Source organism: Suricata suricatta, chromosome 4 (assembly GCF_006229205.1).
Source record: "Suricata suricatta isolate VVHF042 chromosome 4, meerkat_22Aug2017_6uvM2_HiC, whole genome shotgun sequence".
In the NCBI taxonomy this organism is placed as follows: domain Eukaryota; kingdom Metazoa; phylum Chordata; class Mammalia; order Carnivora; family Herpestidae; genus Suricata; species Suricata suricatta.
The window spans coordinates 141,338,313-141,364,517 of record NC_043703.1 but is presented as its reverse complement, the minus strand read 5'-3'; the positions used below and the strand labels follow the sequence as shown (position 1 = coordinate 141,364,517).

Sequence of the window (26,205 nt, the reverse complement as noted above, 5' to 3'; positions counted from 1 at the left end):
TGTCTGGTATCAAGTGAAGTACCTTCTAAATCAGCCAGATGTGGACCTAAGTCCTGGGCCTATCTTGATTTTAAGGAGGTCCATATTGAGCAGCTCCTCATAACACTTTCCCCTCATGACAGCCACATTCTTCATTTCTCCTTGTTTTTTCCTCTGAGCCCAGGCTGCCTGAATAATTTCCCTTTCAGCAGCCTCCTAGTTACCCCATTAGCCCTCTGAATGCCTGGCATCCTTCCCATCCTTGGCCTCTGCCTGGCCGAAGGCCAACACGGGACACATGATTATATCTATCCATCACTTTGCACTTCCCAAACCAACATGACTATTGATGGCAAAACGCCCACTATACAGAGTCCTTGGCAGATGCTTTTATCCTGGGAAGTCAAGTAGTTTTTTTTTTTATAATGGTTTATTAAACCATTAAGAAAATCCTCTTGTGCACCTAGGTGGCTTGGCAGGAAAAACATCATTGGTGCCTTCAATGAAGCTAGCTAGCTCCCATAAAGAATGTCAAGGTGGGGAGGGGGGGACAGAGCAGGAGAAAGAAAGATTTCAGGGGGCATTGCCAATTACTCATTTAAAGATTTAACTTCACTCCATATTTAGTCCCACCCTTACTAAGCTGTACATTCCATCTCAAATGTCACCTAGCTCCAGTTTGGTAGCCCTATTAGTTCTAGAGACATCCAGGGAAAAGAGGCTGATAAAATGACCAACTAAGTCACTTTTCTTTTTTGTATCCTGATAAGGGCCTGGGAGAAGTTTCCTTTCCTCTAGTCCCACCATCACTGGTCCTCATGCTAAGGACTGTACCTGGTAAGCGTATTTGTGGAAGATGCTTTCTTGAGAGCCACTTTCCAGAAGACTTTCCTGGATCAAAGGGAAAATAGCCAACATCAAATTTCTGGAGAAGGAGGCTCCCCATCTGGTACAGTAAAGGCACTCTCCACACCTGAATCTGAGACAGAGGCTTCATCTAGCAATTTTGTAAAATTTGTAGGGGCTGGAACACTGAAATTTGTAGAAGAGGACTGATTCCAGTCTGCCCCTGGAGGCTTGGTCTTTCCCCTCTTCCCTGCCCCCTTGAGCCGTCATTGGCGCATTATGGTGTCTCTGTTCTCATTGGTCAGTGCTTTAAGGTAAGAAAGGAGACAGAAGTTCATGGGGATGGGATGTCGCCAAGGAAGCTTGCCAACCAAACCTTGTCACGTACCTACCTCTATTGCTGTAAGGCTGAAATTGCTGCTCAGGTTCCTAGAAAACCGGGGAAACAGTGTGACAAAGGATGAACAGCTCATTATTTAAAGGAGGCTTGCATATGGAGGACACCTAGGTGGCACTGGACATTTAAACCAAGGATCTAAGCGGAGAGACCTCAGCACAATAGGATGTGAAGTGTCAGCCATGGGTCAGCAGATAGATAAGCATCATGTGTCTCGTCTTTTGACTGGACATCATCTGGTCTTCAAATTATTTAGCAAATGGCTCCTTTCACAACCAGATACACATGCACAGTGACCGCCATTGCCAAGATGGCAGATAAGCTTTCTCTTATGTTCCACCTCTGGTGGTATAGTGGCTATATGGCATGCTCGACAGAGGCCTCATCCACGCTCACCTGCAAAGACGGCTATGATGATAGTAATGCCTGCCTCAGGTCCAACAGGGGATAAGGTGTCCAGCAGGGGTATATACTTGCTGATCCCAGTCTTGACCACTGACTTAGCATTGAAGATACTCCATGATTGGACTCGGTCTTTCAGACCCATTTTTCATTGTCTCCCTGATGTACCCCACCTTCTGGCCACATTTCAGATAACTGCTAGGCATGCCCTGTTCCACCTTCCTGTGCATATGGCTGATATCACTTATATTCCAATAGGCGCTATGCTCACCCACTTCCCTGATTCTGCTCACGCTTCTTTATTAAACCTGCACTACCTTTTCCTTTAAACACTAGATTATGTTTGCCATCAAGGAATAGCTCAAATGCCTTCCTCAATCCCTCTTGCCAGAGGTAGGTCCCCTTACCCTGTCCTCACATGTGACTCTGTACTTCCACTGAGCAATAGCCACATCCTGCTCAATAGTCTACTTATTGGTACAGATTCTCTTGCCATCCTTTGTGGTGGGCTTCTTGCAAGTGAGCCCATGTCCCCTGACACAGTACATGCTGCACAGGATGACACAATGTGTTCCTATAAATGTAAGTGAAATAAAACATTTCAAAACCCAGAGTTTCTGTACCTGTCATCATCTGGCATTTTCAGGAAGATCCGGAGCAAAAACTCAACTTCTCTGTATCCGGAGGTGACCACCACGTAGGTCCCAGGGCTCAGACTGAAGTACTTTGTGAGGTTACACTTGGTTTTGAAAGCTATGCCCTTGACAGCATTTCTGAATTCTGAAAAGAAGGTGGGTGGCAAGCTCTTCCGGAAGGGCTGGAACTGGAGGAAACACGAAGATGGTTAGAAAGCCCCTTGCATGCATGGGCTCAGCCCTCAGACCCACCACCTTCCATATGACGCACCATTCACAGAAGCAGCATCACAGGCTCTGAAAAGGGAGACAGTGCTTACCTGGACTTCAAAGTGCCACAGAATTCAGTCTGTCATTTAATAGAGACAGTGACCCCATGATGAACATAAAAAAAGTATGGCACACAGTTTCACCTCATCAAATCCCACAGTAGCCTGGATTTTGGGGTTTATGTCTCCGCTCATATATAAAGACTTCCATGGAAAATAGTGAAGTTGGTCCAACACTGAATGACTCTTGGAGCCCCTGAAGCCCCTTCCCTCCAGAATCTTCTGCAACATGCTTTGGATTGTATATAGCACAGCAGAATTGGGCTCCTTTATTCCCTCCATTTTATCTTCCCAGCAGAGCCCTGGAATTCCTTCTCATTGGAGAATAATAGGCCCTGATCATTTTCCTTTTATTTCAATATTTTCTTAGAGATAAAACAATAAATATAATGCAGTTCCCATTACCAGATGTCACACACATATTACATAATAAAAACCCCTTACTAAATAAATTTTCCCCAATACAGTCGAGCATGGGGATTCCATCTAGAATGGTTACACAGCGTGAAATGATTATTTGTGAGCTCTGCCCTGGGGAAAAGCAGGGAGAAAGGGAGAGTTTCTTTTCAGGGGCTGGGGCCAGGGCTGAGCTATGAGACGAGACGGAGGAGAGGTCACTGTCCCGGGTGGGCAGAAAGAGCTGTGCAAAACCTCCACGGTGACTTTGCTGCCACTGACAGTGGCTCCAGCAGGTTTTGAGCCTCGCTTGCTTGAGCCTTTCTGACAAAAGCAATGCTGAGAACCATTCTTCTCTGGAAAGCCAGCACTGCCCTGTGGCTCTGAGTATGTGTGTGTATGTGAGCGCATGCGTGTGTACAGAAGTGGGTATGCCTCCTGCAGTCCAGAATTTCCCTGCTTCCTTGCTCTCCCTCCACTGGACTCTCGCAGCCTTTTCCAGACTCCCTCTTTCAGAGCAGACTTGGTCAGTGGCAGCAAGAAGCGTGAGTATGTGGCATGATTGTCTAGCACCCAGAGGACTCAGCATCAAATTAACACAGGTCTAACTGCACACGGACCTGACCCTGTAGTTCTAGCGGTGGGGCTTGTGCCTTTTCCTGGGTCGAGTCCCCACTCCTTTCTCCAGCTCTGGGAATTAAAACACTGATCTGTTCCTTGCACCTGAGTGCCTCCTTTTGAAGCTCTTCCAGAAGCTCCACTTCCATGACCAGGGTGGCTGAAAACAAAATTAGATCCTAAGCCCAGCACTGTGGCTTGGCCACTGGTGTCAGGGGCCTCCTGGCTGCCCACTTTCTGCCTGGGCTTCTGACTATCGCTGGCTTGGAGACACCCTGACCTGGTCTCTGTCTGTCTACTGGGGCACCCCTGGAAGGCCTGGAGGAGTTTCCCTGGACCCGCCAGCATCTACAGGGACTACCTGTTGGTGAAGACTTCATCCTGCTCTCTCCCTGCCATTCTTGGTCCCTTATCTGCCTCGGTAGCAATAGCCCCGCAGCGTCACATCCATTTAAGGGCTCTGCATGTCTGTAACTCCATCTGTCTTTCTCCATCCTTACTTTTAACTCACCCTGCACCAGCACTGAGCCTGCTTAGGAGAGAGAGCAAATTTGGCTATAAGAGGAGCTAGATAAGGCCTGAAGGTGCATTTGCAGAGAGTTTACCCTGTTTGTGGTGGATTTGGGGGCTGACAAAGAATCTGAGGCTAAAGTACCCCTAAGGCCATTAGTTCTGCTTCTTATCTTAAATGGGAAGGAAAGGGCTGCATCAGTCTTATCTACTGGCGGCCAAATGCTTGAGGTTGGTTTCATGGTTGCAGCCCCTCTTAGACGTCAAACCAGAGAACAGCTCAAGGGGTCCAACCTTCAGACCAGGACACATGCCCTGCACTGTTGACCTGTTTGGAGATTCTAAATTTGTATCTGTCACAATATATAACAAGACTAAATTTGCAGCCACTGAACAGCAAGAGATGTGCCAAAGTTACGGTGCCGAAAGAGGTGTGATGCTTTACCAATGCACAGCAACAGAAGCAGGAGAAGGGGCTGAACCGTACCTGAGCGTCGACCTGTGGGGAAGAAAAAGAAAGCAGGTTCAGGGACCTAAACCCAAATGCAGAGGCAAGCAGATCCCAGCAGCCCCTCTCAGGGCTCTGCGTTCCTTCTTCCTGGGCAGCCAGCCTGTTCCCTGCCCCCCCCCCCCCCCGCCACACCCCGCCGGCAGATGGGACCATTACTCATTCCCTGTGCAGAGATGTGAAAGAAGCCCAACTCACTGTAGGTTGTAGGGAGCTTGAGGGGGGATGGAAACCGAGGAGACTTCCCGCCTTTACCTCCTCTACTCTTCACAGCAAGGATGATAAAACCAAGGGAAGAGGGAGATGTTGACAGGGTTGGAGGTAAGATAGAACCTAGATCGGATGCCAGTTTCTCAACATCAGGAGTTCCAATGTGAAGAAACTTCTCTTATTTCATCATACCACTATAAAATATGGTGGGAATTTGTTCTAGGCCCCCCAGTGTTTGTAAGGAATGTCTGTGTGCATCTGAGTTGGGAAATACCTACTTTTAATCTTGAACTCAATATTGCACTAAGGACACAGCCCTATTTTTAAGCCACTCTGTCCTCTGCAAGAGGCTTCCATGTAATGTGTTGGATTGTCACAGTGACCCTGAAAGCAGACACTGGGACCCTGTTTTATGGACGTGGAAAACGTCTAAGAAGCAGAGATGGGAATAAAGCAAGCTGCTTTGCTTCTTTGGTGATTAAGACACATCACCTGGCACTGTCTTCTACAGCTGGTGTGGGTTTCAGTTCTTTACTCTTGCTGATTCTGCTCCCCACCCCAACCATGTGTACAGACCACTAGATTTACCCAAGCAGACTTTTCTGGAGCTTAAGAATGAACTGGAAGGTCTCAACCTGGGCGAGCAGCTTTGGGGTGAAGATGAAATGACCTGTCCACCCTGGTCCTTTTTCTCTGTCCTGTCATCTATTTCCACACCACCTGTGTTTGTTCTGATAGAAGCCAGAGCAGGGCTTCCATAGGAGTTCGGAGGCATGGGACCATGCCAGGGTGGAAGGGCCATATGCAGGAGTCATGCAAGCAGCACTACCCGTAAACACCGTCAGAGCCCTGCAGACTTCTGGAGGTCTGCTTGCTGGCATGCACATAGCCTGTTTCTCAGCTGAACTCTGAAAGGAACCCAAGTGTCTCTTGAGCTGCCAAAATCTAGATGGCTCTTTGGTGTTTAACTCAATCAGGATCCTGCAGGATCCACTGAAACCTCTAGGGAGCCTGAGGAGACCTTGGGTTTGAGTGCCTTTTTAGCAAAGTGGGCAGCTGACTGGCTGAAAAGTAGGTAGATGGGCTCAGCAGTGCTTAAAACCAGATAGGATTATGATCTTGCCAGGGCTCCTGAACTGTATACACTTTGGGCTGCTATTATGCCCAGCTCTGGGACACCAGACTCACAGATGGCAATGTGAATGGCATTTCCAGTTGTGCACTGGGGCAGCCCTCTTTCCCTCTCTGAGCTTCTGTCTCTCATCAGGAAAGGGTTGTAGTCCCGTCTGGTGCCCTGAGCTATTCAAGCCTGCTTGGGTAGCCCAGATGCCTCAATTCCTTCCTAGTCCCTTTTTTTGTTCTCCTCAGAAATAAGATTTGGGGGGACTCTGAGGATCAAAGTCCTCTCAGAAGGCACCTGAATCACTTGGGAATCTTGGCAGGAAGAAAGAGATACCAACCAGGGTGGGGTGAGCAGAAAGCCATTTACGGGAAGTCTAAAGGACACAGCTGGGAAAGTGGGTGGGGAGGAGGCGAGATGGCTATGCAGCTGGATGCCGGCCCAGGAGCTGCCTACACTGCTGCTGCTGCTGCTGGGCCCCAGGATTTGCTGTGCGTAATCCCTCAGCTGGTCCTACCTCTTTTAAAGACTTTCTCAAGAGTCTAAATCTAGAGTGACCAAAAGTGTGGCAGGGAGGAGGGCATGAAAGAAGCATCTAATTGGACAAGCATGGTTTGCACACCTACACCATTGCAGCCAAGGGCTGGGAAGAGGGAGTATTTGGCCTCTTTGGTTGCTGCAGTGGGGAATTAGGTCCTGCCTTGTACCAACTGGAAGAACGTTCAGGGGTCTGGTGGTGAAGAAGATGACAACTGTCCATTACTGCATCCTTAGATGTCCTTTGCCAGCCTCAACAGGTTTCAGCCACCTCAGAAGTACTGTGCCAAACCCAATAAATTTCTTTTCTATTGATGTCATGCAACTGGGAAGCAGCAATGGGTTCAGAAGAGGAACCCAAAGGGCTGTCCTCCTCCTAGAGTCAGTATCATTCTTTTCCTCCAAGTTGTGAGCATCATCTGGAAAGCAAGTGCCTATGCCTCACTGAGACCTGGACCTGGGACCAGGAGCTCTGGTATCAAGTACCTTCCCATCACCTCCTAGCTGGATCTCAGGCAGGTCACTCTGCTCTCTCAGCTTTGGCTTTCATATCTATATAAGTGGTTTTTGAAGCAATAAATGTGAACACGCTTTGAACTCTGAAGTACATTATCACTGTGAAGCCTTCTCATGAAAGTGAACTACAGCTAGGACTCAGGACTGGTCCAGCATGAGCAGAGAACCCAGGAGCCCTGCCAGTCATACATGGGTTGACCCATGGTTCTGACTATTGCCTTAGTCTCAGTGAATAGGAATGAAGATTATTCCTAGGGATGCTATAATCAGAGCCCCAGTCACAGAGGTGTTGGGTATGTTTAACTGAAGGCTTGGGGGACATCTGGTGCCCAATCCCCAGCTCTACCATTGACTCTGACCATGCCACTCCACCTTGCTGGGCCTTAGTTCCTTCAACTCCTCTATAAGGACAGGGGATCCTAGCATTTGATGGGTACGGTATCTTGGTTATCCAAGTCAGTGCATACAGGGTGTGAAGTGTATGATTTAAGAACCATACATTTTATCTTTGGGATGCATTAGTTTGGTGGGGCACCTGGGTGGCTTAGTCAGTCAACCACCAACTTCAGCTCAGGCCATGATCTCACAGTTTGTGAATTTGGGCCCTGTATCAGGCTGTGCACTGACAGGTCAGAGCCTGGAGCCTGCTTCAGATTCTGTGTCTCCCTCTGTCTGCTCCTCCCCTGCTTGCACACTCTCCCTTTCTCAAAAATAAATAAATAAACATTAAAAATTAAAATTATTTTGTAAAGGAGGGTGGGAGCAGAAGTATCAGATTTTCTTTAGTAACACTTTTAAGTAGTATTAAAAAAAAACAAAGTCCTCGATTAGCTCCTCCCAGTGGGGTGTGTGCAGGCTGGTGGGTAGCAGGATGGTCCCTTAGGAGCAGCTAAGCTGGTTGGGAGGGCCATGGGGGTGGGGAGGGGAGGCCAAGTAGAGGAAAACCTGGCCTTGGATGAGTGGCCAAGCAGATGCCTGCAAGCCGACCACCAAGCCTGGATTTTGGTCTAGATCCAGGATTGTTTTTTCCCCCCTTAAACTCCTCCCGAAGTTTAGTCAATGATTCTCAAACTTTCATGCATATAAGCAGTACCCAGGGGCCTCGTGTCAATGCAGATGGTCAGACTCTGGCTGTAGAGGTTCAGATTCAGAAGGTTTGGGATGGTCCCAGGAACCTGCATTGTTAAAGAGCTGGTCTTGAACCAAACTACTTTTTGAGTTACAAGCATTTGGGCTTGTAGCATACCAGGAAATGCTAACAAGTGACGCAGTTAGGAGCTGTGTCCCACTGTAAACTTGGTCAAGCCTGATCTCTCAGGTTTTCCTATAAATTTAGAGTTGAACCAGGTGAACCCTATAGCCCTTTGGGTTTTATGTTTGAGGTAGTTCAGTGAAATCTCCCAGCCTGGTCAGCCTCTCTCTCTGCAGAAGGAATGTACAAATGTCCAAAAGGGCAAGGCCCGAAGCAGGCTACCTTACCTTGAATACCTTGAAGTTTAGTGGAAATTTCTCATCTTTTGCCTTTAAATTTTGTGGCATGATGTTGAAGGATATGACGACATTGTTGTCTTCCATGCTCTCTGGTACAGAGAAGATGTATTGCATGTCTCTCTGAAGTCCTTCTGCACAAGAAAGAGCTGTCACGAGCTCAGCTCGGCTCCTACGACTCCCAGACGGGGCCATGTTGGTTCAGAAAGCTCTGGTGGGTTGTACTGAACACTCTGGATTTAGACACTAAAGCGCAGGCCCCAGGCCCCATAGTTACTACTCAGAGCACAAGCTTCTTTGTTTTGTGAGCCTGTCTCTTCCTCTTAAAAACAAGAAGGGGATGAATATTCCCCACATGGTGAAAATGTTTCTTAAGCTGTAAAGTTGAGGGCTATTTTTAATAAGTGGAATTTCAGAATCCTCAGGTATGTATGAGCTTATGCACTGGCGATAACCATCAGAACCTGGAAATGATGTCAGTCCCCAAGCACCAGTGGAGACAGAGGAAAATAGGCAGAGAGATGGCAACTCCTAGCACAGCACCACTCAAGCGTGCTCCTCAGAGTCAGGGCAGGAGACAGAAGGAAGGTGAGAACCATTAGATTCAGATACATGAAAGAATGAAGAGAAGTCAAGATAGAGCTGAATCAATACACATCAGCAGGTTTGGGTCACAACTGGGAAGCTCTGAGAGGGGAATGCGGAGACACAGAGGCTTCCTGTGAAGGTTGGACAACATGATGCATTCAAGTGCACTTCGCAGTGCAGGGCAGGTGCTTATGCGCTGGCTCCCTTCTCTCTTTCCCTTGCAAAGAATCACTTAAGAATAGCCCCAATGTATTACTTTGACTAGTTCATTGATATGCACTATATGCAGGGAAGGGGACTTTGACCCCACAGTTAGACAGATGAGGCTCTAGAGGTGAATCAGTAAGTTTGCTGCCCAACTATAACTTTGGAGTTTCTTAGAGTTGACCATGACCACCAGAAGTGTGAGGATCCCAGAGGTCGAAAAGAGGGGAACCCTGGGGTCATTCAAGCAAACCATTCTCGACAGGCAGGTACCAGAAAGAGGGAATGCCTCATGTCTAGGTGCAAACACACCCACACGCACACTCACACACACGCAGACTTGTATGTGGAGCTTCTCCTAATGAAGATGTGTAAGCACGCTCAGGTTCAGGTTCAGAGGGAACTATTTCACTCCTCTGTGCTGCAAATGGGGAGCAGGAGGTGCAGCGAGAATATGGGACCCTCCTAAGGTCACAGTCAATAAGACTCATCTCAGGGAGCCCAAAGACAGGTTCTGAGGTGCCCACCTCTGGGATCTCAGTACACTGCTGCAAGATGCAGCAACCAAAGTGGGGAAGGATGTCCCCTATGTCTGGATGGTGCTTTATGGGGCAAAGTGATGGTTTAACCCAGGCCCTGACTCTTGTCCAGTGTTGTTTTCACAGCTCCCCACTGCCGTGGGTAATGACTAAAGAGCAGTCAGCCTGTCTCCCTGGGAGGTGGATGGGAGTCAGTAGGACAGTGGGAGAGCATGAGAGAGCAGGGGAGGCACACCTGAGAGCCTCCCACCCAGCCCACCAGCAATTGTTTCCCCTAGAAAAGCACAGCTGTCCCATTAGCCTGACAGTTTCCTCTCCTTTCAAGTTCAGGCTGATGGTCCAGAATCAAAAGCCACTGAGACATGAAGCCAGCACAGGTCTAGGGCTTGCAGCTCTCATCTGGCAGAATCATTACCAATGTCATCACTACCTGTGGTGTTTCCTGGAACTGCACGGTTCTTAAACATCATTTGGGACCATCTTTCAGAAGGCAAGTTTCCTTTGTTTAGAATGATTGGAAATTGGTTACATATGTACAAGCAGGAAAAGTTGTCTCGGAAATCTTGACATGACATCCTGTTATAAACAGATACACATCATTTCACTAGTTTTGTCCCTAGGGTGGGGATTCCCATCTCTGCACTGTACCATTGCTGGTTCTAGTCTCCATGGACTTACCATCGTCCTACCCAAAGACCAGAGCCTCATTCTGGCTCATTCACTGTCAAGTACCCTTCTGATCCCTCCAGGCAATGAGAGGATAGGACAGAAGAAAATTCTGGGTCTGCATGTCCCTCTCATGGCCAGAAGGATGGCTCTTTTCTCTCTGTGCTCTGGGTCCTATACACTTAAGAAAATTGCCTTTCCTTTCGTTTCTTTGCCAAATTCATGGTTGAGTCAGTATAAAATGGGTTCAACACCTAAACCCCTCCCCCTTGTACTGTGATTACAGTGGAGATCTTGGAAATATTTTTTCCTTTCTAATGAACATTTGTCTCTCTGCTTCTTAATTACGTACACTCAGCCTCCTCTTCATACATGCTAAATTTCATTTAAATGTTATTAAGTAAACCACACAACCTCTCAGGAAAATGTCCATATTAAGATGTGAATATGTGGTGGATAATAGGTTCTTAAAATATCTAGTCATACATAGCTGCTGGGTGAGGACACGGATGTCTCACTCAGAACTCTAGAGTCGGAGCTGGGAGATTAATACCGAATTGCTCTTTTCGAAGACTCTGGAGCTCCAGGGTGAGGCTTTAGGTCCTAACAAGATGGCATAAAAGATACAGACATGATAACCAGGCATCCTGGTTTTCAGGAAATTGTTGATTTCAAAGGTTTGGTGTCAATATATATATTTTTTTTACCATTAATATTTCCTGGAAGTTCCAATATTTCAGAACTGAAATACCTTTCACACAAAGAGAAAGCACACAAATAATTTCCCACCCAAAGCTTTCAAGTCTTGATGGAAAAAACAGTCTCATTCTACGTAGGTTTCTGCAAAGCTAATCTCTAGTCTCAGGAAAGTGTAGGGAAAGGGAAGGGATTGAGGGTGTGGCCAATAGTTAAAAATTTAAAATATAACTTTAAAAGAAAAATACCAAAACTCGCCATCTTCCTTATTCTCATACAGCAGTGCTTTCCGTTGGTCGTGGGTTTCCTGCCATTCTGGCGACCTGTGCACGCAGAGACAGACCACAGGGTGAGATTTCCCAAAGCGTTTCATCTCGGCAAAACATGTCCCAGCAGAAGCCCTGTCCTCCATTCATTCTGGGCCTGCAGGTGGAGGGGGTCATTCTATTTAGTGACAGGATTCGGTCATTCTCTGTATGCTGGTGGCTTCCAAATTGTCCCCAAGCATGATCCTCTTTCCTGAGCGTTAGATGGATACATGCTATGGGCCATGCCACATCTCCACCAGAGCCCACAGTGACCTGAAAACCAACCTATCCCAAACCACACGGGTCCTGTCTCCTCCCAGGACCCAAGTGAGAACTGGAGAAGACACTCCCTCATGCCCCCCTAATCCAAGCAAACACCAGATAGTGGTGATTTAGGATTCCACATCTGAAACTCCTCTCAAAGCCATCCACTTACCTCCCTCCCTCCCGCTGCCCTCCTGGTTCAGGAACCCTCATGCCCACATTGGACTTTCCACCTCCCTCTCCACTCTACCATCAAAATGATCTTTCTTGAACAGAAATCAGATTCTGCCATCATCTACAACTTTTCCTCTCAGGATGAAGTTCAAGTTCTCAAATCAGAACCTTGGCCTCTGCCTTCCTCTCCAGCCCTACCTGGGCATCTCCCTACTTCCCCACACACCCCACCCTTGAATTCTATACCCAGAATATAAATGTCCTCATCTTCTTAGAAATACTTAGAATATAAATATCCTCATCTTGTTAGAAATACTTATCTTGCCCCCATCCTGGCCTTCACCATGAGGCTCCCTCTGCCCAGGAGACTCTTCATCTGCTCAAACCTTTAACCCAAGGTCACTCCTCTTTATTCCTAAAAGGCAGCTCTGCTGGGAACCTGGATGGTCCCCTTGTGGGGTCTGCACTCCACCTCCGGAGTCAGTGTCCCTCCCTGGAGCCCACATGGCACCCTGTACCACTCCTGTCTCAGGACTGCGTCCCCTGGGTTTCTAGTGCTTGTGTATTTCTCACTGTCCCTCACTGGACTCCGAGTTGCAGAAGCCCAATGAGCCACTGTCACCATTACCTGATCACAGGAGCTGGTAAAGGCCTCGGCACACAGGCATGCAGTTTTCTGCTTGCTTAGTTAATACAGTTATCCAGTTCACGGGGATCATGTATTCCAGAAGCCAGTCCTAGGGTGGGTGGTGAAGGAGAAGGCCCTACAGGCAGAAGGGAGCAGCTGTCGCTTCCTTAGCCCCCTCCTTGTGGTAGAGACATGCGCATAAGCAACAGGCCCCAGAGGCACAAACATGTAATGGATTTATCTCTAGGAGCAGCTACCGGCTACCGAAGGCCTGGTTCAGCTCAGTGCTGGGAAACAAGGCAGGGATCGCCACTCAGGCTTCAGGCTTTTGGGCCGAGCCAGTCAGATGTGTTATTGTCAAATGGCAATTTTATAATTAAGTGCTAATTTCATTTTCTGCAGCGTGTAAGGGAAAATAAATGTAGTGTAAATCAATATGCTATTGATTCACGCCAGTTTGCCTTTAAGTGTGTGCATCTGAAATTTCAATTATGGCGGAGATTAGACCATCCGGCTCTTTCTATCCATCGTCACTCCTTAAAAAGTAGGGGGGAAATTGACCACCTGCATGGAGACTGGCAATGTGGTCCTGTCGCCTTCCTCCTGCTGTTTCTGGTGGGAAATGGTGAGCCTAAACACAGCCGGGGGTGTGATCCTTCAGCCTTAGTGTGGCCAGGTTCACTTCCGGTTCCCTGCTCTGTACATGTCTCCCCTGCAGAAGGGCCTTCACAAATCCTGTGCCATAGGGTATAAATCCAAATCTCTAAGGTGGCGTTGGGTTCTCTGTTCCCAGCTCCCAGCACTTCTTTTCCATGTTCCTCTGCCGCAGGCCAGTTTGTTGGCCCCGAACACACTGTAAGTGATCCCAGCTCAGCACTGAGGTCTATACTTCTCTTCCTGGTGACCTCTTCCAAGGTGAGTCCTACTTTTTTTTTCCTGCTTGAGCTCAAGTTGAAGTCTATCTGTGAAGCTTGCCCGGAACCTGCCAGCCCGTGGGAAGCTTCTATTCTCTGGGGCCCACCCCTTGCTGCCTTCACCGCTCATGTGATATTTAGCATAGGGGATGTGGGCAAATTATCAACTCTGTTACATCTGTTGCCTCTTCTACACAAGGCACATGTGTCATTGGCGGGCGCCCTTTCTTCACTCCAACCCCAACAGTCAACCCAGAATCAGGGATCCTGCTAATCACAACACCCCTGGGCCATATTAACAGGTTGGGGTAAAGACTGAGGAGAAGTGGCAAAGGCTGGAGGTTGTTAAGATTTACAGTGGGAGGGGCAAAGGCTACCTCAGGGAAGGAGGAAGGAATAGAGGCAAGATAAGGAGAAAGGGTTACAGGGAGTAAAATCACAACACTCCCCAGGGGTTCCTGGTGTTGCAAGTTCACTCCCTTCTGTGGAGGAGGTTCAGAGGCCCTGTCGTCACTCCAGGGGGCATCTGAGACCCACCAGCTTCATTCTGTGAATCCATGTTGTTTGTTCCCTCACTCCTGCCTGCCCCCGCTTTGCTATCCCCAACCCCAATGGACTTTCATCTTATGTTTGCTGAGTGCCCACGTGAGCAGGGGCACACCAGCTGTTGGGGCTCAAAGAGAATTAGAGTGGCCCCTGCCACAGCCTAGCCTGTGGCATTGTGTTGGGCTCTGGACAGCCAAGAAGCAGGGGAGGGACACTGGCCACCCTGTGTTTGCCTTCCAGAACACACGTCTCACTGTATTGATTTTTACTGCTCATTGGGTGCTGTTCACCTGCTTGTCTGACTGCTTTGCATTCCCTTTCAAGTCCTCCTCTCTCTCCCACCACCTCCCCTCCCCTCACCCCTTGTCAGCTGCCTGGGGAGCAGAAAACCTGCCACTGGGGAGCTGATCACTGGCCCTCTTGGTACTGCCCTCTCATTCTTAATAAGCAAAGGGGTGGGGACCATGATAGTCTTCTTGGCAGCTGGGAAATCCTAGCCTAGCTCCAGGAAACAACCGGCCACAGAGCTGGTCGCCACTGGCCAGCCAGGTCAAGAGAGGAGCTGCCTGGGACATAGCCAATGGGCATCTGACACCTATCTCCATTCACTTCGATGAACAAGGTATGAGTTCAGACACCACGTGGGAGTGCAGATCAGGAGGGAGGATGGACAGCCCATCAGCCAGATCTTAGGCTCAGCTCCCCAGCTACCCCCAAAATGAAGTTTTTTCCTGATTGTGTCATCAGGATCAGAATCCCAAGGGATATCTTTATGGGATGAGGTTCTTCCTCTCCATCTCTCTCTGCCAAGTAGAACTTGGCTTCCTTCATACTTTCTCCCCAACCCTTAAAAAAATAAAACCTTAATTGTGGGTATGTGGGTTCACAGCACTGGACTGTAACCTTCTAGGGGATAGATCCTGGGTCCTGTCATCTGCACCTATGTCACAGTACCACCTAAAGCGGTGCACTCAGTGCAGGGAGCATATAGTCGGTGTCTAATAGATGCTTGGTGAATGGCATCATGGGAATGTGAGTAGGGCCGACAACCACACACAGGTGTGAGATCCACAGCAGGTGAGACAGAGGCCACCCTTCGGGGGCAGGGTGTTCTCTGCACACCAGGTCTTCTGGAAGGGTAGAGAGAGGTTTTCAGAAGCCATACCCATCCGCCCAGCGCCCTCTCCATTCCATTCTGCCCCAGGGATTCCAAAGGCGGATAAGATCCTCCCAGCTCCTCTGGTACCGAATCTGCAAAGAACAAAAAAAAGAAACTGTCAGTGCTCTCCAGCGAGAAAGTCAGCAGAAAGGGGGGATATGAATGCAGCTGCTTTTTACCTCCAAGGACTAATTTAACTTCTGACCTCATTTGGCTGCGGCCAGAAAAAAAAAATGGAAAGAAAAAAAAATCAATGTGTCTCTGCTGCCTGCACAGGGTTGTAATGAGGGAGGAGGAAACGGCCCGTCTCTGCTCAGCACCCCGAAGGGTGGGCACAGCCTCATCATTCCGTACCAGTGCCTTCTGGAATGTGGGCTGAGACTTCACAGCAGGTAAACAGCATGTGGTGTTGATGCTGGCTGCAGAGGGGACATCTTGAGAGGTCCCCGGCCTCCTGTGAACACCGTCCCCACTAGCATCTCCATTCCACAGACATGGCTGCCTTCCCTGCCCGCAGCCACAGGGAGCTGTGCTGGGGTCCCTATGCTGTGGCCCTGAGCGAGGATGTGGAGGCTGCATTGAGCAGGAATGGGATGACCTGGGGGTCAGGAGAGCCCCTCATAGCCCTTCTCAACCCGCACCCCTGCACTGCCCCAGGCCCCCATCACCCAGCCTCTGCTCGCAAGTGGGCACCCCGATGGGCTGAACTCTTCCTTCCCCAGATGCCTCATCATCACCAGCTTCCAGAATCGGAGGCCAGCACATTTGCTCCTTCGGGGCCACAGAGGCCAGAGGGAAGGACCGTTGACAAGTTACAACAGAACCAGAGCAATCGCAACCCTTTGAACCTCCATTCCCAGATCCAGAAACCTTTGCCTGGGGGGAGGAATTGAAGCGTGGTGCTGCTGTGGCTGTGACACTGATCTGTGCTAAGGTCGTCTGTGGAGGCCAAGGCCTGCAGGGGTGAGGGGAGGGCTTGCTCAGTGGCTCCAGGTCAGAGGCAGCGGAGAAAGCCTGAGTGCAGTATCACCATATGGAAAAGAAACCGTGTGTGGAGATGGGCTGGGAGCCAGGCGCTGGCTGAGCACACCCCATCCTTTATCTCCCCCTCACTCCCACAGTGGATGTTTATAGAACCCTCCTCTTGCACGGGAGGAAACTGGACACCAGAGAGGTTAAGCAACTTTCCCCAGGCACCAGAGTAAGTGGCATAGGAATTCTCACCCCGGCCACTATCAGTCTCCTAAGCCCAGGCTCTTGATTTGGGGATGGAGTGGATAAGGGCTTCAGCTCTCCAGGGCCAGCCCACTCTCTGGTGTGGCCACAACCCTGACCTTGCATCTCACCCCTAGGCCACCTGGCCACAGCCCATGTTATCACAGCAGAACAATGCCATGAAGGAGTCAACACTGTGAGACAAGGGCCAAAGAACTTGGCTTGGAGAAGGTTCTTTTCCATCCACTTCTATCTGGCTGGCACTGTAGGGGAAGGTGCTTTGGCTCTTAATGCCACGAGAGGGGAGGCTCCTGGCACATGCCTGGGTGTCCCACCCCTCTGCCCCACCCCTAGGCACTCCGAGCCTTGCACACAGTCGATTTATTAACTGGCAGTGCCTGATGGAGTAAGGGCGTGAGAAATGGTCACCTGGTAGCCCAGAAAGCTTAATGAGCCACCCTCCGGGGCTAACATAGTCAAGGCTCAGTTGGGCAGAGGGGAGACGAAGGGCCAGCGAGTGGAGGGAGCCACAAGCAGGGCTAAATGAGGCATGCAGATAAACACTCACCCCCTTGCCCAGGGGAGGCAGCGCCGAGCTAGGTGCATAATAAAATATGCCAATTTCATTTATCTTCCTGTCTGTGTCCCGCCCGGAGGAGGATGAACAGATTTAAAAACACACTGCATTTATGGGCTGGTTTAATCTTAGCACTCCTGGTCAGTTATAACCTCCTCCTCCTGGAGGAGAAATCTTTAACCACGTCAAGTCCCTGGGCCTTGGCAGGGAGGCTCAGGAGTCACACTCAAGGCCAAGGTCATGACCGCCTCTGAGAATGAACACTTGTTTCACTCTCCTGGCTCCTCACTGTACCCCTGGCCCTGGTCAGCTCCCTCAGAAAGGATACCCCTGCGTAAGAGGTGACCCACGTTATCTAGTCTCATAGATATTTTCTCACATGCTAGCTCTGCAGACTGTTAGTAATTCTTCTGAGGAGGGGTTTCATGATTAACGAAAGACTAAAACCAAGCTGTACCTGTCTCATCAGTACTGGCCTTCTCAGAGCCTTTAACATGATAATGTCCACTGTGAATCTCCAAGAAGGGATACAGTGAGCAGCATTTTCCAAGTGCATTGGAAAGCTGCTTTCCCGGAGGATCTCACTAGGCTGGATGCACTACAGCACATGCTGGGAAGTGTCAGCAGCCCCCGAGAGGTGGAAGGGACCATCCAGGACATGCAGTTTTGATGGCCAACATCATAGGGGAGGTGTCCTGTTTAGACCACTCACTTCGTTACAAGAACAAGTCCTAGCATGTGCTATGGGGGAGCAAATATTCAGGCTATGAGCAGATTCATCAGGAGCCGGAGCCCTGACTCCTGTATGCACCTGCATGGCCTTGGCCCTCGGTGTTCATGTGACGGCTCTATAACCTGGCTGTCACTGTCATCCTCATGCCCAGCTTCTGCAGGGACACACATTCCACAGCCCTCTGGACCTCTTAGTTCACAAATCCCCTCCCCTGTATTCAGAGAAGAGACAAAGACTGTCTCCAGGTATAACGGGTCTTTTCCAGGGGCAGAGATAGCATTCAGGTACTATGGCCCCTTCATTCCATGCCCAGCACAGATATGATTTTTCAATCACAGCTTTTTCACCAAATCTGGAAGTGGCACCAAAGTTTTCTTCACACATAATCCAAACAGCCTGACAATGGATCAAGGTTGGCACACGAGAAGACTGATTTGCTACCCCAAGCCTAGACTTTCCACACCTGGGATGGGGAGTCGTGGGAGGAAGAGTGTTGTATGCACCCTGGTGTGACAATGGTACTGGTGGCCCCCACTGGGAATTCTGAGACGGGCTCGGGAGAATTTAGGGGAGGAGAGTCTGGGGCTGCTGTAGTCTCTCCTGGCAGGGGTTTATCAGGACAACCTCCTCTTTGCTGGTGGGAAATGTATTTTGAGCTCCTCATATACATTCTATGACTGAGGTGGAGGTTCAGTGATGCTATCTTCACAGGCCAAAGACAGATGCATTCATTCACTCATGCAAGTGTACTCATCCATTAATCCAACAAGCATTTATTAGGTACCTACTGTCTGCCAGGTGCTGTGCAGAGGGAGCATTTTTCTATGGATCTCCTTAAGGAGAAGAGTGTAAGGTAGAAGATACTATCTCTATTTTGTGGAACATTTGCCAAAACACAAAATGTTGGAGCGACTAGCCTTAGGTCACGAGGACAGGAGGCAGACTGACACACGAGAAGGAAGACAACTGTAAGAAAGAATGCCAGAAATAGAACCTGACACCTTACCTTTTATGGCTCATAAATACCTGCAAAAAATGTATCCTGGACACTGTCTCTCAGGGCCCAGAGGACATTATTAGATCTCATGAGTTGCAGGAAATACAGAGATGAGGGGACGTGTGTGGGAAATCAGCATGAGTCCAGGAAGCACTGTGACCATACAGCTGTGTGATTAGCACAGAGGAACTGAGGAGACATGGTGTCTAGGCCCAGCCATTTCAAGCAGCTGTGTTAACCCTGACCTTCCCCTCTCAGGGTTCAGCTTCTCAATTATGAATGGAGGAGGCTGGACTGCAGTGTTTTCCAGACCAAATGATTCTGCACACAGCAACAACATATACTTTTGTCCACCCCAAAGCAGTTCCTCCATCGATGGGGAGCACTGTCCTCCTACAGTTGCCCCACCCCCCCTTCCCTGGGAATAAAGTCTAGCTGGGCATATGGTGGCCTCACTAGAGAGTACATTTCCCAGATCCCTTGGGCCTCAGTGTGGCACTTGGTTGAGTTTGGACTAATGAAATCTGAGAGGAAATGGTGTGTGTGTGTTCTCTGATGTGTGCCTTCTATATGGATATATGTGTCCTCTGGCCCCTCTTTCTTTCTCTGGCTAAGAGATGAGGGACTTGGAGCAGCTGCCCTGGCCTCCCAGGTAGAGGCGCCATGTTGCAGGTGACAGAGCCACCTATCAGCTCTGGGTCTGCCCACTTACCTAGGAGAGAAATGAACTTTATCTTGTTTGAGTCCCTGTATTTTGGAGTGTCTTTGTGGTAGCTGTTTAGTTGGTACACAACACATAAAACCCTTTCAGGGCAAAACTTGCCCCAGGCAATTGGATGGCTCATTCTGCTTTCTTTTCAGGCTAATCCCCACAGTCTAGCTAGACACTCAGCCTGCCTGAGATCTGGAGATCATCCAGATCTGCCTGGATGACAATATCACAGATAGGCGTCTGGGGATGAAGATACTGGGCACCAAAATTTCTGGATGAATGGAAGAAATATTTGAGGCCATCAGGTTGAACTTGCCGACGACATGGGATGCTGACCCCTGTTTAGAGGAGCAAGAAAACAAGGCTCAACCCCTGGGACCCTTACCCGCTCGGCTCCAGTCACTGTATAGGCATGCTGACTCACCAGGCCGTTCTCCATTCCCCTGGCCTCACCTGTCGGCTTCAAAGGAGGAAAGCAGACCAAGCATTAAGCATTCACAGGCTCTTCAGAAAAACAGAAAAGCACAATTCAATCAGCAGCTAAGCTGTGGCAGGATGAAAAGCATCCCACTGACTCACACTGGAACGGCATATGTTTCTTGGAACTCTTTTCGAGAGAGGCAGAGTCTGAAGGCTGCTGGGTGGTTGAGGCCCCAGGCATTTCATACCTCAGGAGACTTCCCCATTACTGATAGAACCCCACTGAGTCCCAAGGCTGACCCGGACTGCCAGCTCCTCCAATCACTGGTCATCGATGACACAGAGCACAAAACGTCTACAGGGCATTTTGTGGGAGTCGCAAATACCCACCACCCCCGTGCTGTGAGTAATTGGGGTGTAAAGTGTGTATTAGTTTTCAGGTAGCATTTCAGATTAGGGGTGTGTGACTCAAAGCTCACATGTTCACTGGGCGAAGGAAGCATCCTCACAGAAAAGGGGGCTGGCTGTCTCAGGATAGATTCCAAAATAATTTGGAGGGTCATCCACACTTTTCAAAATGGGACACACTGACCTTGGGATGCCGTCTTTGGAGCCAGCATGAATCAGAGTGGCCCAGTCACTCTGGACCCACTGTGCCTGGTCACATGAAAGTAAAGGCTTTGGAGTCAGGCAGCAGCATCTGAACCCTGCTCAGCCAGTTGCTGGCTGTGTGATGGTGACCATTTTATTTAGCTTCTCTGAGGCCATTTTCCTCTTCTGTGAGTGAATTCTACAACTGCTCTCTCAGAGTGAGGGCCTGCTGTGAGGATTCAATCAAGCAGCCTCAGTGAAGCATGGCCTCTGTGCTCTGTGACATCTGTGTGGTCACGCCCCTGACTAGATGAATGGGTTGGTGGCTGGATATCCCCGAGTTAGGAAAAGGTCCACCCAGTCTAAGGAGTCTCCTCACCGAGGCCGGGGTGCTGCAGGTCATCAGGGAGCCTGTCTTGGCTGCTGTCTTCACCATCATCACCAGGTCAGAAGGAAAGGAGTGCAGGTTGATGTCAGTGACCACCCCTCCTGTGAGGTCCACCAGGGCGTCAGGAAGGAAGCCGTAGTGCAGGTTGAGATAGGACCCATGAAACCTGGGAGGGGGACAGTCACGACCACCTCTGTGGAGCCTTCAGTGAGATGTTCCAGGCAGGGAGATATCTGCATAATGCCCAGAGAAGGACTACCTGATCTGCACCTGGACTATAGCCACCTGCCTTCCATTCACTGCGATGGCATTTCCAGCAAAGTGACACAGTCCTTCCCCTGCTCTACTAGGGCTGGGCAGCCTCCCAAGCAGCAGTGTTGTGCAGAGGTCAGAAGTGCAGGTGCTGGAGTCACAGGGCAGGGCCCGAGTCCCAACCTCTCCATATATTTAGCTGCTTAATCTTGGACAAGTTACTTAACCCAGCACATAGCAAGCCCTCAATAAACACTAGATATTCTGGTGATGAATGTCCACTGTTTCCTGCTCAGTTTAATGATAGTGGTAAGTAGTTCTGTGAAGGGGACCATGCTAGGTGCAGGCTGATCAAAGATGGGCAACCCTCAGTCCCTGCCCTCCAAGAGTTCAGCCAATGACCCCAATGCCTGCTGTGGCCACAGGGAGCCTCCATTCTCATGCAGTGCAAAGCATGGTCCAGAATTTCCACTTTCAGGACTAACCCACTCATCCCAGGATCATCAGGGATGTTAGTTGACTTGACTGAAGGTAACAGGGAGGACAAGTCATATTAACAGGACCTCAAAGCAAGCCATGTGGAACCTTCATATGTGTTCTCTAAAGCAGTTCTTCCCACTCTTGTGTGGGGTTTCTGCCCCTGTCTGGGGTTATCACTCCATTTCACCTCCTCCCCATACTCTCCCAAATCCGAGTAGACCCAGTCACTCACTAGAGAGGCCAACAGATTCCAGATTCAAGAGCCAAACCATTCAGGTTTAGATCCTGGCTTCCCCCTCTCATGAGCTCCCAATCCTGGGCAGGAAGCTGAGATTTTCCAAGGCTCCACTTGCTCAGCTGGGGAATGGGTGTGTAACAGCCCCTGCCTTGATGGGCCCATTCTGTCAGTTCCTGCATGGATGCCACATAGAAAGCTTCTGGCTTGCAGAGTGCATGCTTGCTGCTGTCCCCCGTCAGGCACAGCAAGGCCACACTTCCTCTGATTCTACCTCCACACCTGTCACTTCTTTGCAACAGCCCTCTGCCATGGGGACACTTTTCTTAGAATGTCTACTTTCTGCTCTTGGGGGTGTGTTTGCAATGAGAGCCAGGGGATCATCTTGGAACAGAGAAGAAATACCTGAGGGCCCAGGGTAAGCTTGGGGAGTGGCACATCTCTGAGTTTATCCAGGTAAGGACAGTGGGATGGGCATTCCAGGGAGGAAGAATGCCCAGAGCCCAAAGAGCATGGTGGAAGGGGGCCAATGATGGTGCTCCTGGGAGAGAGGCTAGACTAACCACTGCAGCAGAGCAAGACAAGGGCAGATTTGTTTTGAGAACTCAAGTTCCTGTCAGTGGGGTCAGCTGGAAAGGCTCCCATGGAACCCTCAAATACAGGCAATGCAAACCCACAAAGGACATAAAGCTGAGGCCAGGCGGGGAGTGGGGAGAACACCCTGCCTCCTAGCCTCAACGCTGCCCAATGGGAGACTTCCTCACCATTGCCCCTGTCACTCAGGCTTATTACCAGGGGCTTTCCCTCCTGTCCCTGATGGATAAGCCAAGGCCAAGCGCCTCACAAGCCGGTGGCAGTGTGGGGAATCTCTGGCCATGACTTTCTTTCTGGTCCTGAGAATCAGGGAGGGAGTCTGGGTCAAGATCTTCTCTGCTGCCCCTTTAGGGGGCCTGCAGCCCTCCCTTCCAAGGTCCTTCCAAGGACCAAGAAAGTGAGGCTGACCAGGCAGGCTTGTGGGCTCCTCCCACCACTACCTAACTATACCCATATCCCTGCCACTGGGCACCACCCAGAATTCACGTAAGTTTACTTCAGCAAATATGTGTCAAGCAGCCAGTCAAAGCAGGACAATGTCCCAGGCACAAATGCCATGGAGGGCTTAAAAGTCTTTTTATAAAAGAAAGCTGAGAGTACACAGAAGGGCCATTCTACGGAAACTGCCATGTTACAGATTGCTCTCAACTTGTTAAAACATGTTCTTAGTCTTATCTTCCTGTATCCCTCTCTCTGACCCAGGGTTATGCCTGGTACTAGACTCTTATCTCTGGGGTATTTACTTAGTCAAATGAAAAGCCTGCCTTTGATAATGGTCATGCCTAGTTGGGGCTGAATACCTGACTCTTGGTTCCCCCACATGTATTCTGGCTCTGGGTCCTAGATTAGCAGGGGCTTTGCTGAGGGTACTGAAAGTTCACAAAGACTGGGATTCTGGAACCCATTTTAGAGCCCACCAGCATGACCTCCCACACTGCAACAGCCACCTCTGGCTTTAAACAGAGCTGCCTCAGAGCCATTCCAGGAAAGCAGCCTGGGCTCTGTCCTGGTACATTGGCCCACTGCATCAGTGTCTATGGGCTTCTGATGTTTTAAGCTTACATCACCCTACAGTCACCACAGAGATACCCAATGCATGGGGAAGGCCAGCCGCCCCTCTGTCACTGTCTTCCCACAATGCCCACAAAGTCTGTCAGCAGCAGCTGGGTATTTTGACAAGGAACTATCTCTCTGCTTCACAAACATGAGCTCAGGAAGCCTGCTGAGGCTTCGGGAATATGGCAACTATTCTTAGCCCCCTATGCTGACAGGAAACAGAAAGGGAAGAAAGATACAGAGAACTACGTTCACCATACCTGTCACTACACCTTGTCACCTGAGCCCAGGAATTCTGAGAGTGTCTTGTTCTCATTTCTGTGCTTCAGCCTCATTTGGGGGAAACGTCTATCTGCCCAGCAATGCTAGGCAAAAGGGATGAATTCAGATGTCTAAATCAGAACCAGAAAGGATGTGGAGATGCTGTGACTCTTAATTGCCCGGATTCCATACAGGATGATATGCAGCCTATCAGATCTTGTCCCTATAAAAACTCCTATTTTATGACTTCTGTGGAAAAAAACCTTGCCAATGTAGATCTGACTGACTCAACTAATTCATTTCCAGACTCCCCAGTTGCAAGAAGAGCTGAAAGTTTAGAGTGCATGTGTTCACTGGCCTACATTCTTGGGGCGAGGAGGGTCATCTCTATCTGGACTGGACAACTCTATGTTTGTGCTGTGGCCGTTGTGTGCCAGACACTGAGTCCCAAAGAAGCAAAGAGACAAATCTTCTTCCTATAGAACTGACAGCATTGAGGGATGATGGAAAAGCACACGACAAGGGGAACAGTTGACCTTGGGCTGCTCATTTCAGTGTTCTGAGTCTCAGTTTCCTCATTCTTCAAAGCAGGAGGTAGGGCTCAAGGCTGACAGAAGTCCCTTCCAGCACAGATAGCTCCAATTCTGTTGTGTTCACTCTTGCATTCTATGATTTCCTTCTTTGGATGGAGGGGAAAGCTTTTTAAACAGCTTACTAGTTTGAAACATTTTATCCTCCACTAGATTTCTTTAGGCAGTGGAATGTGGATTCTGGGTCCACTTTCCCATTTTCTTTTCAAGCTGAATGATTGCTTTAGGTCAACTGTTAACAAAATGGGGTCAAAGTCATCATTTCATGCCATAAGGTTTCTAATTCTTCAAGTGAACTGGCATGCTCCCCTTTTCACATACGGGAAAAAACGAAGCCCTGAAATGGTGAGGGCTGAATCCATACTGGAAAGAAATGGCAGTGTTTGTGTAAGTTGCTTAGAAGCGAATTAACCTCCCCAAACATATGGATTGGTTCAACAACCTTGGTTGTTATCTGGGATTCATTCTCAAATGCTAATGAACATCTCTTCTTGACACTGGAAATGAGCAACAGCTTTAGTTTTTCACAAGTAGGCTCGACAGAAAGTATGCAAAAATAAAACCTCTTGAGATGCATGGCTGGCAGATTGTAACCTCTAGAAGCGCAGACTGGGACAGTCCGTGGGGTTGCTGGAATCCTTGTGGCCCAGAACTGGACTCAGCAGGGTCTTTAGTCTCACTAAATGATGTTCCTGAGTCACATAACTGAAAATCCCAGCAAACTCCAGCTAGTGACTACTATCACATCACTATTTGGAGTCTTGGCTTCCCAATCTGCAAAATGTAGTGGTCATAGTGATCTTTGGGGAACCTGATTCTTTGACATTCCAGTAATTCATTTGCTCCTAAAAGTGATGGTCCTTTTGTCCCCTAGCATTGTTTTCTGGCTATGATGTGTCCTTCACCTGTGTAGGTCTCTATGACAGTGACCTCTTCCACACAACACAGTTTTGCTCACACTATTGAAGACAGTCTCAGAGTTTATCCTGGTTCTAAGCACAGTGCCTGGACTATGGTTAAATACTCAACAAACCTTTTCTGAATAGATGCAAGTCAAAGAGGCTAAATAAAACATGAACTGGGGTGTTTATAAGTCCTTAAGTTTGTTAACACTAGAAGGTAGGCTTTGAATCATGGTTCTTGGACCATATAATAAACAGCAACTCCTGCCCTGTCCCCACACATAGATACAATGTCAAAGTAGTCACACCAGGCCCCCAACTGCCCAACCTCACTTTGAACTGTCCTGCCCCTAGGTCTTTGCTTGAATCCTTTCAATGGTTGGAAATAACTTCAACATATCCCCTTTCTACTTGCTGAAACTCTACCCACCCTTCAAGATCTCACTCATTGCCATGTCTTCTATACATCCAAAGCCCAACTCTCTAGGAGTCAGAAAATCAAGACTGTTTTCTTTCATTGTTCTCCCATCAGACTTTGACCATGGTATTACATTTTATTTGAGCTTTTATCCAAGCCATTGCAATAATAGTGTTATTAGTACATATCTCTGTCCAGCCCTGCCCTGCCCACTCCTTGCTATGTGCCTCTGGGTTCCTCCCATGGCTCTAACAGAGCCTTGCATACAGTGATTGTTTATGTAGGATGCCCAGCTAGGTGACAAAGGCTCTGATGCTCCCAGGGCATCACTTGCATTCAACAGAGCTGCCTAAAGTCCTGGGGCCAGCTGCTGTTGAGCATCCATCAGGGCCAGCAGCTGAGCAGACAAGGCCAGCATCAAGGCTCTATGCTGAGGGGTGGACCATCCTTACTTGGCATAAGCTTTCTCCAGCAGGCAGGGCCAAAACTCTTGGTTGTTGTTGCGAGGCTGCACAAAGAGGTATTCCCTGTTCAGGACAGGTAGGCGATCATCAACCACCACTTCAACCCACTGGCCACATTGCCAGAACTGGAAGAGATGAATATA

At 49.1% G+C, this 26,205-nt stretch overlaps 1 protein-coding gene across 1 annotated transcript in view; it reads right to left on the bottom strand.

Annotated features, from left to right (window-relative positions):
* Window positions 1–26,205, bottom strand: part of CAPN13 (calpain 13) — a 62,020-nt gene that overhangs the window by 20,334 nt on the left and 15,481 nt on the right. Inside the window, exons 4-14 of the mRNA XM_029936323.1 lie at window positions 26,051–26,187; window positions 20,802–20,976; window positions 19,797–19,871; window positions 15,184–15,269; window positions 11,433–11,507; window positions 10,253–10,398; window positions 8,483–8,625; window positions 5,977–5,985; window positions 2,248–2,447; window positions 1,218–1,254; window positions 814–870 (exon numbers count right to left, since the gene is read on the bottom strand). Coding sequence (XP_029792183.1) covers window positions 814–870; window positions 1,218–1,254; window positions 2,248–2,447; window positions 5,977–5,985; window positions 8,483–8,625; window positions 10,253–10,398; window positions 11,433–11,507; window positions 15,184–15,269; window positions 19,797–19,871; window positions 20,802–20,976; window positions 26,051–26,187 — 1,140 coding nt within the window. The remainder of the gene's footprint in view (window positions 1–813; window positions 871–1,217; window positions 1,255–2,247; window positions 2,448–5,976; window positions 5,986–8,482; window positions 8,626–10,252; window positions 10,399–11,432; window positions 11,508–15,183; window positions 15,270–19,796; window positions 19,872–20,801; window positions 20,977–26,050; window positions 26,188–26,205) is intronic.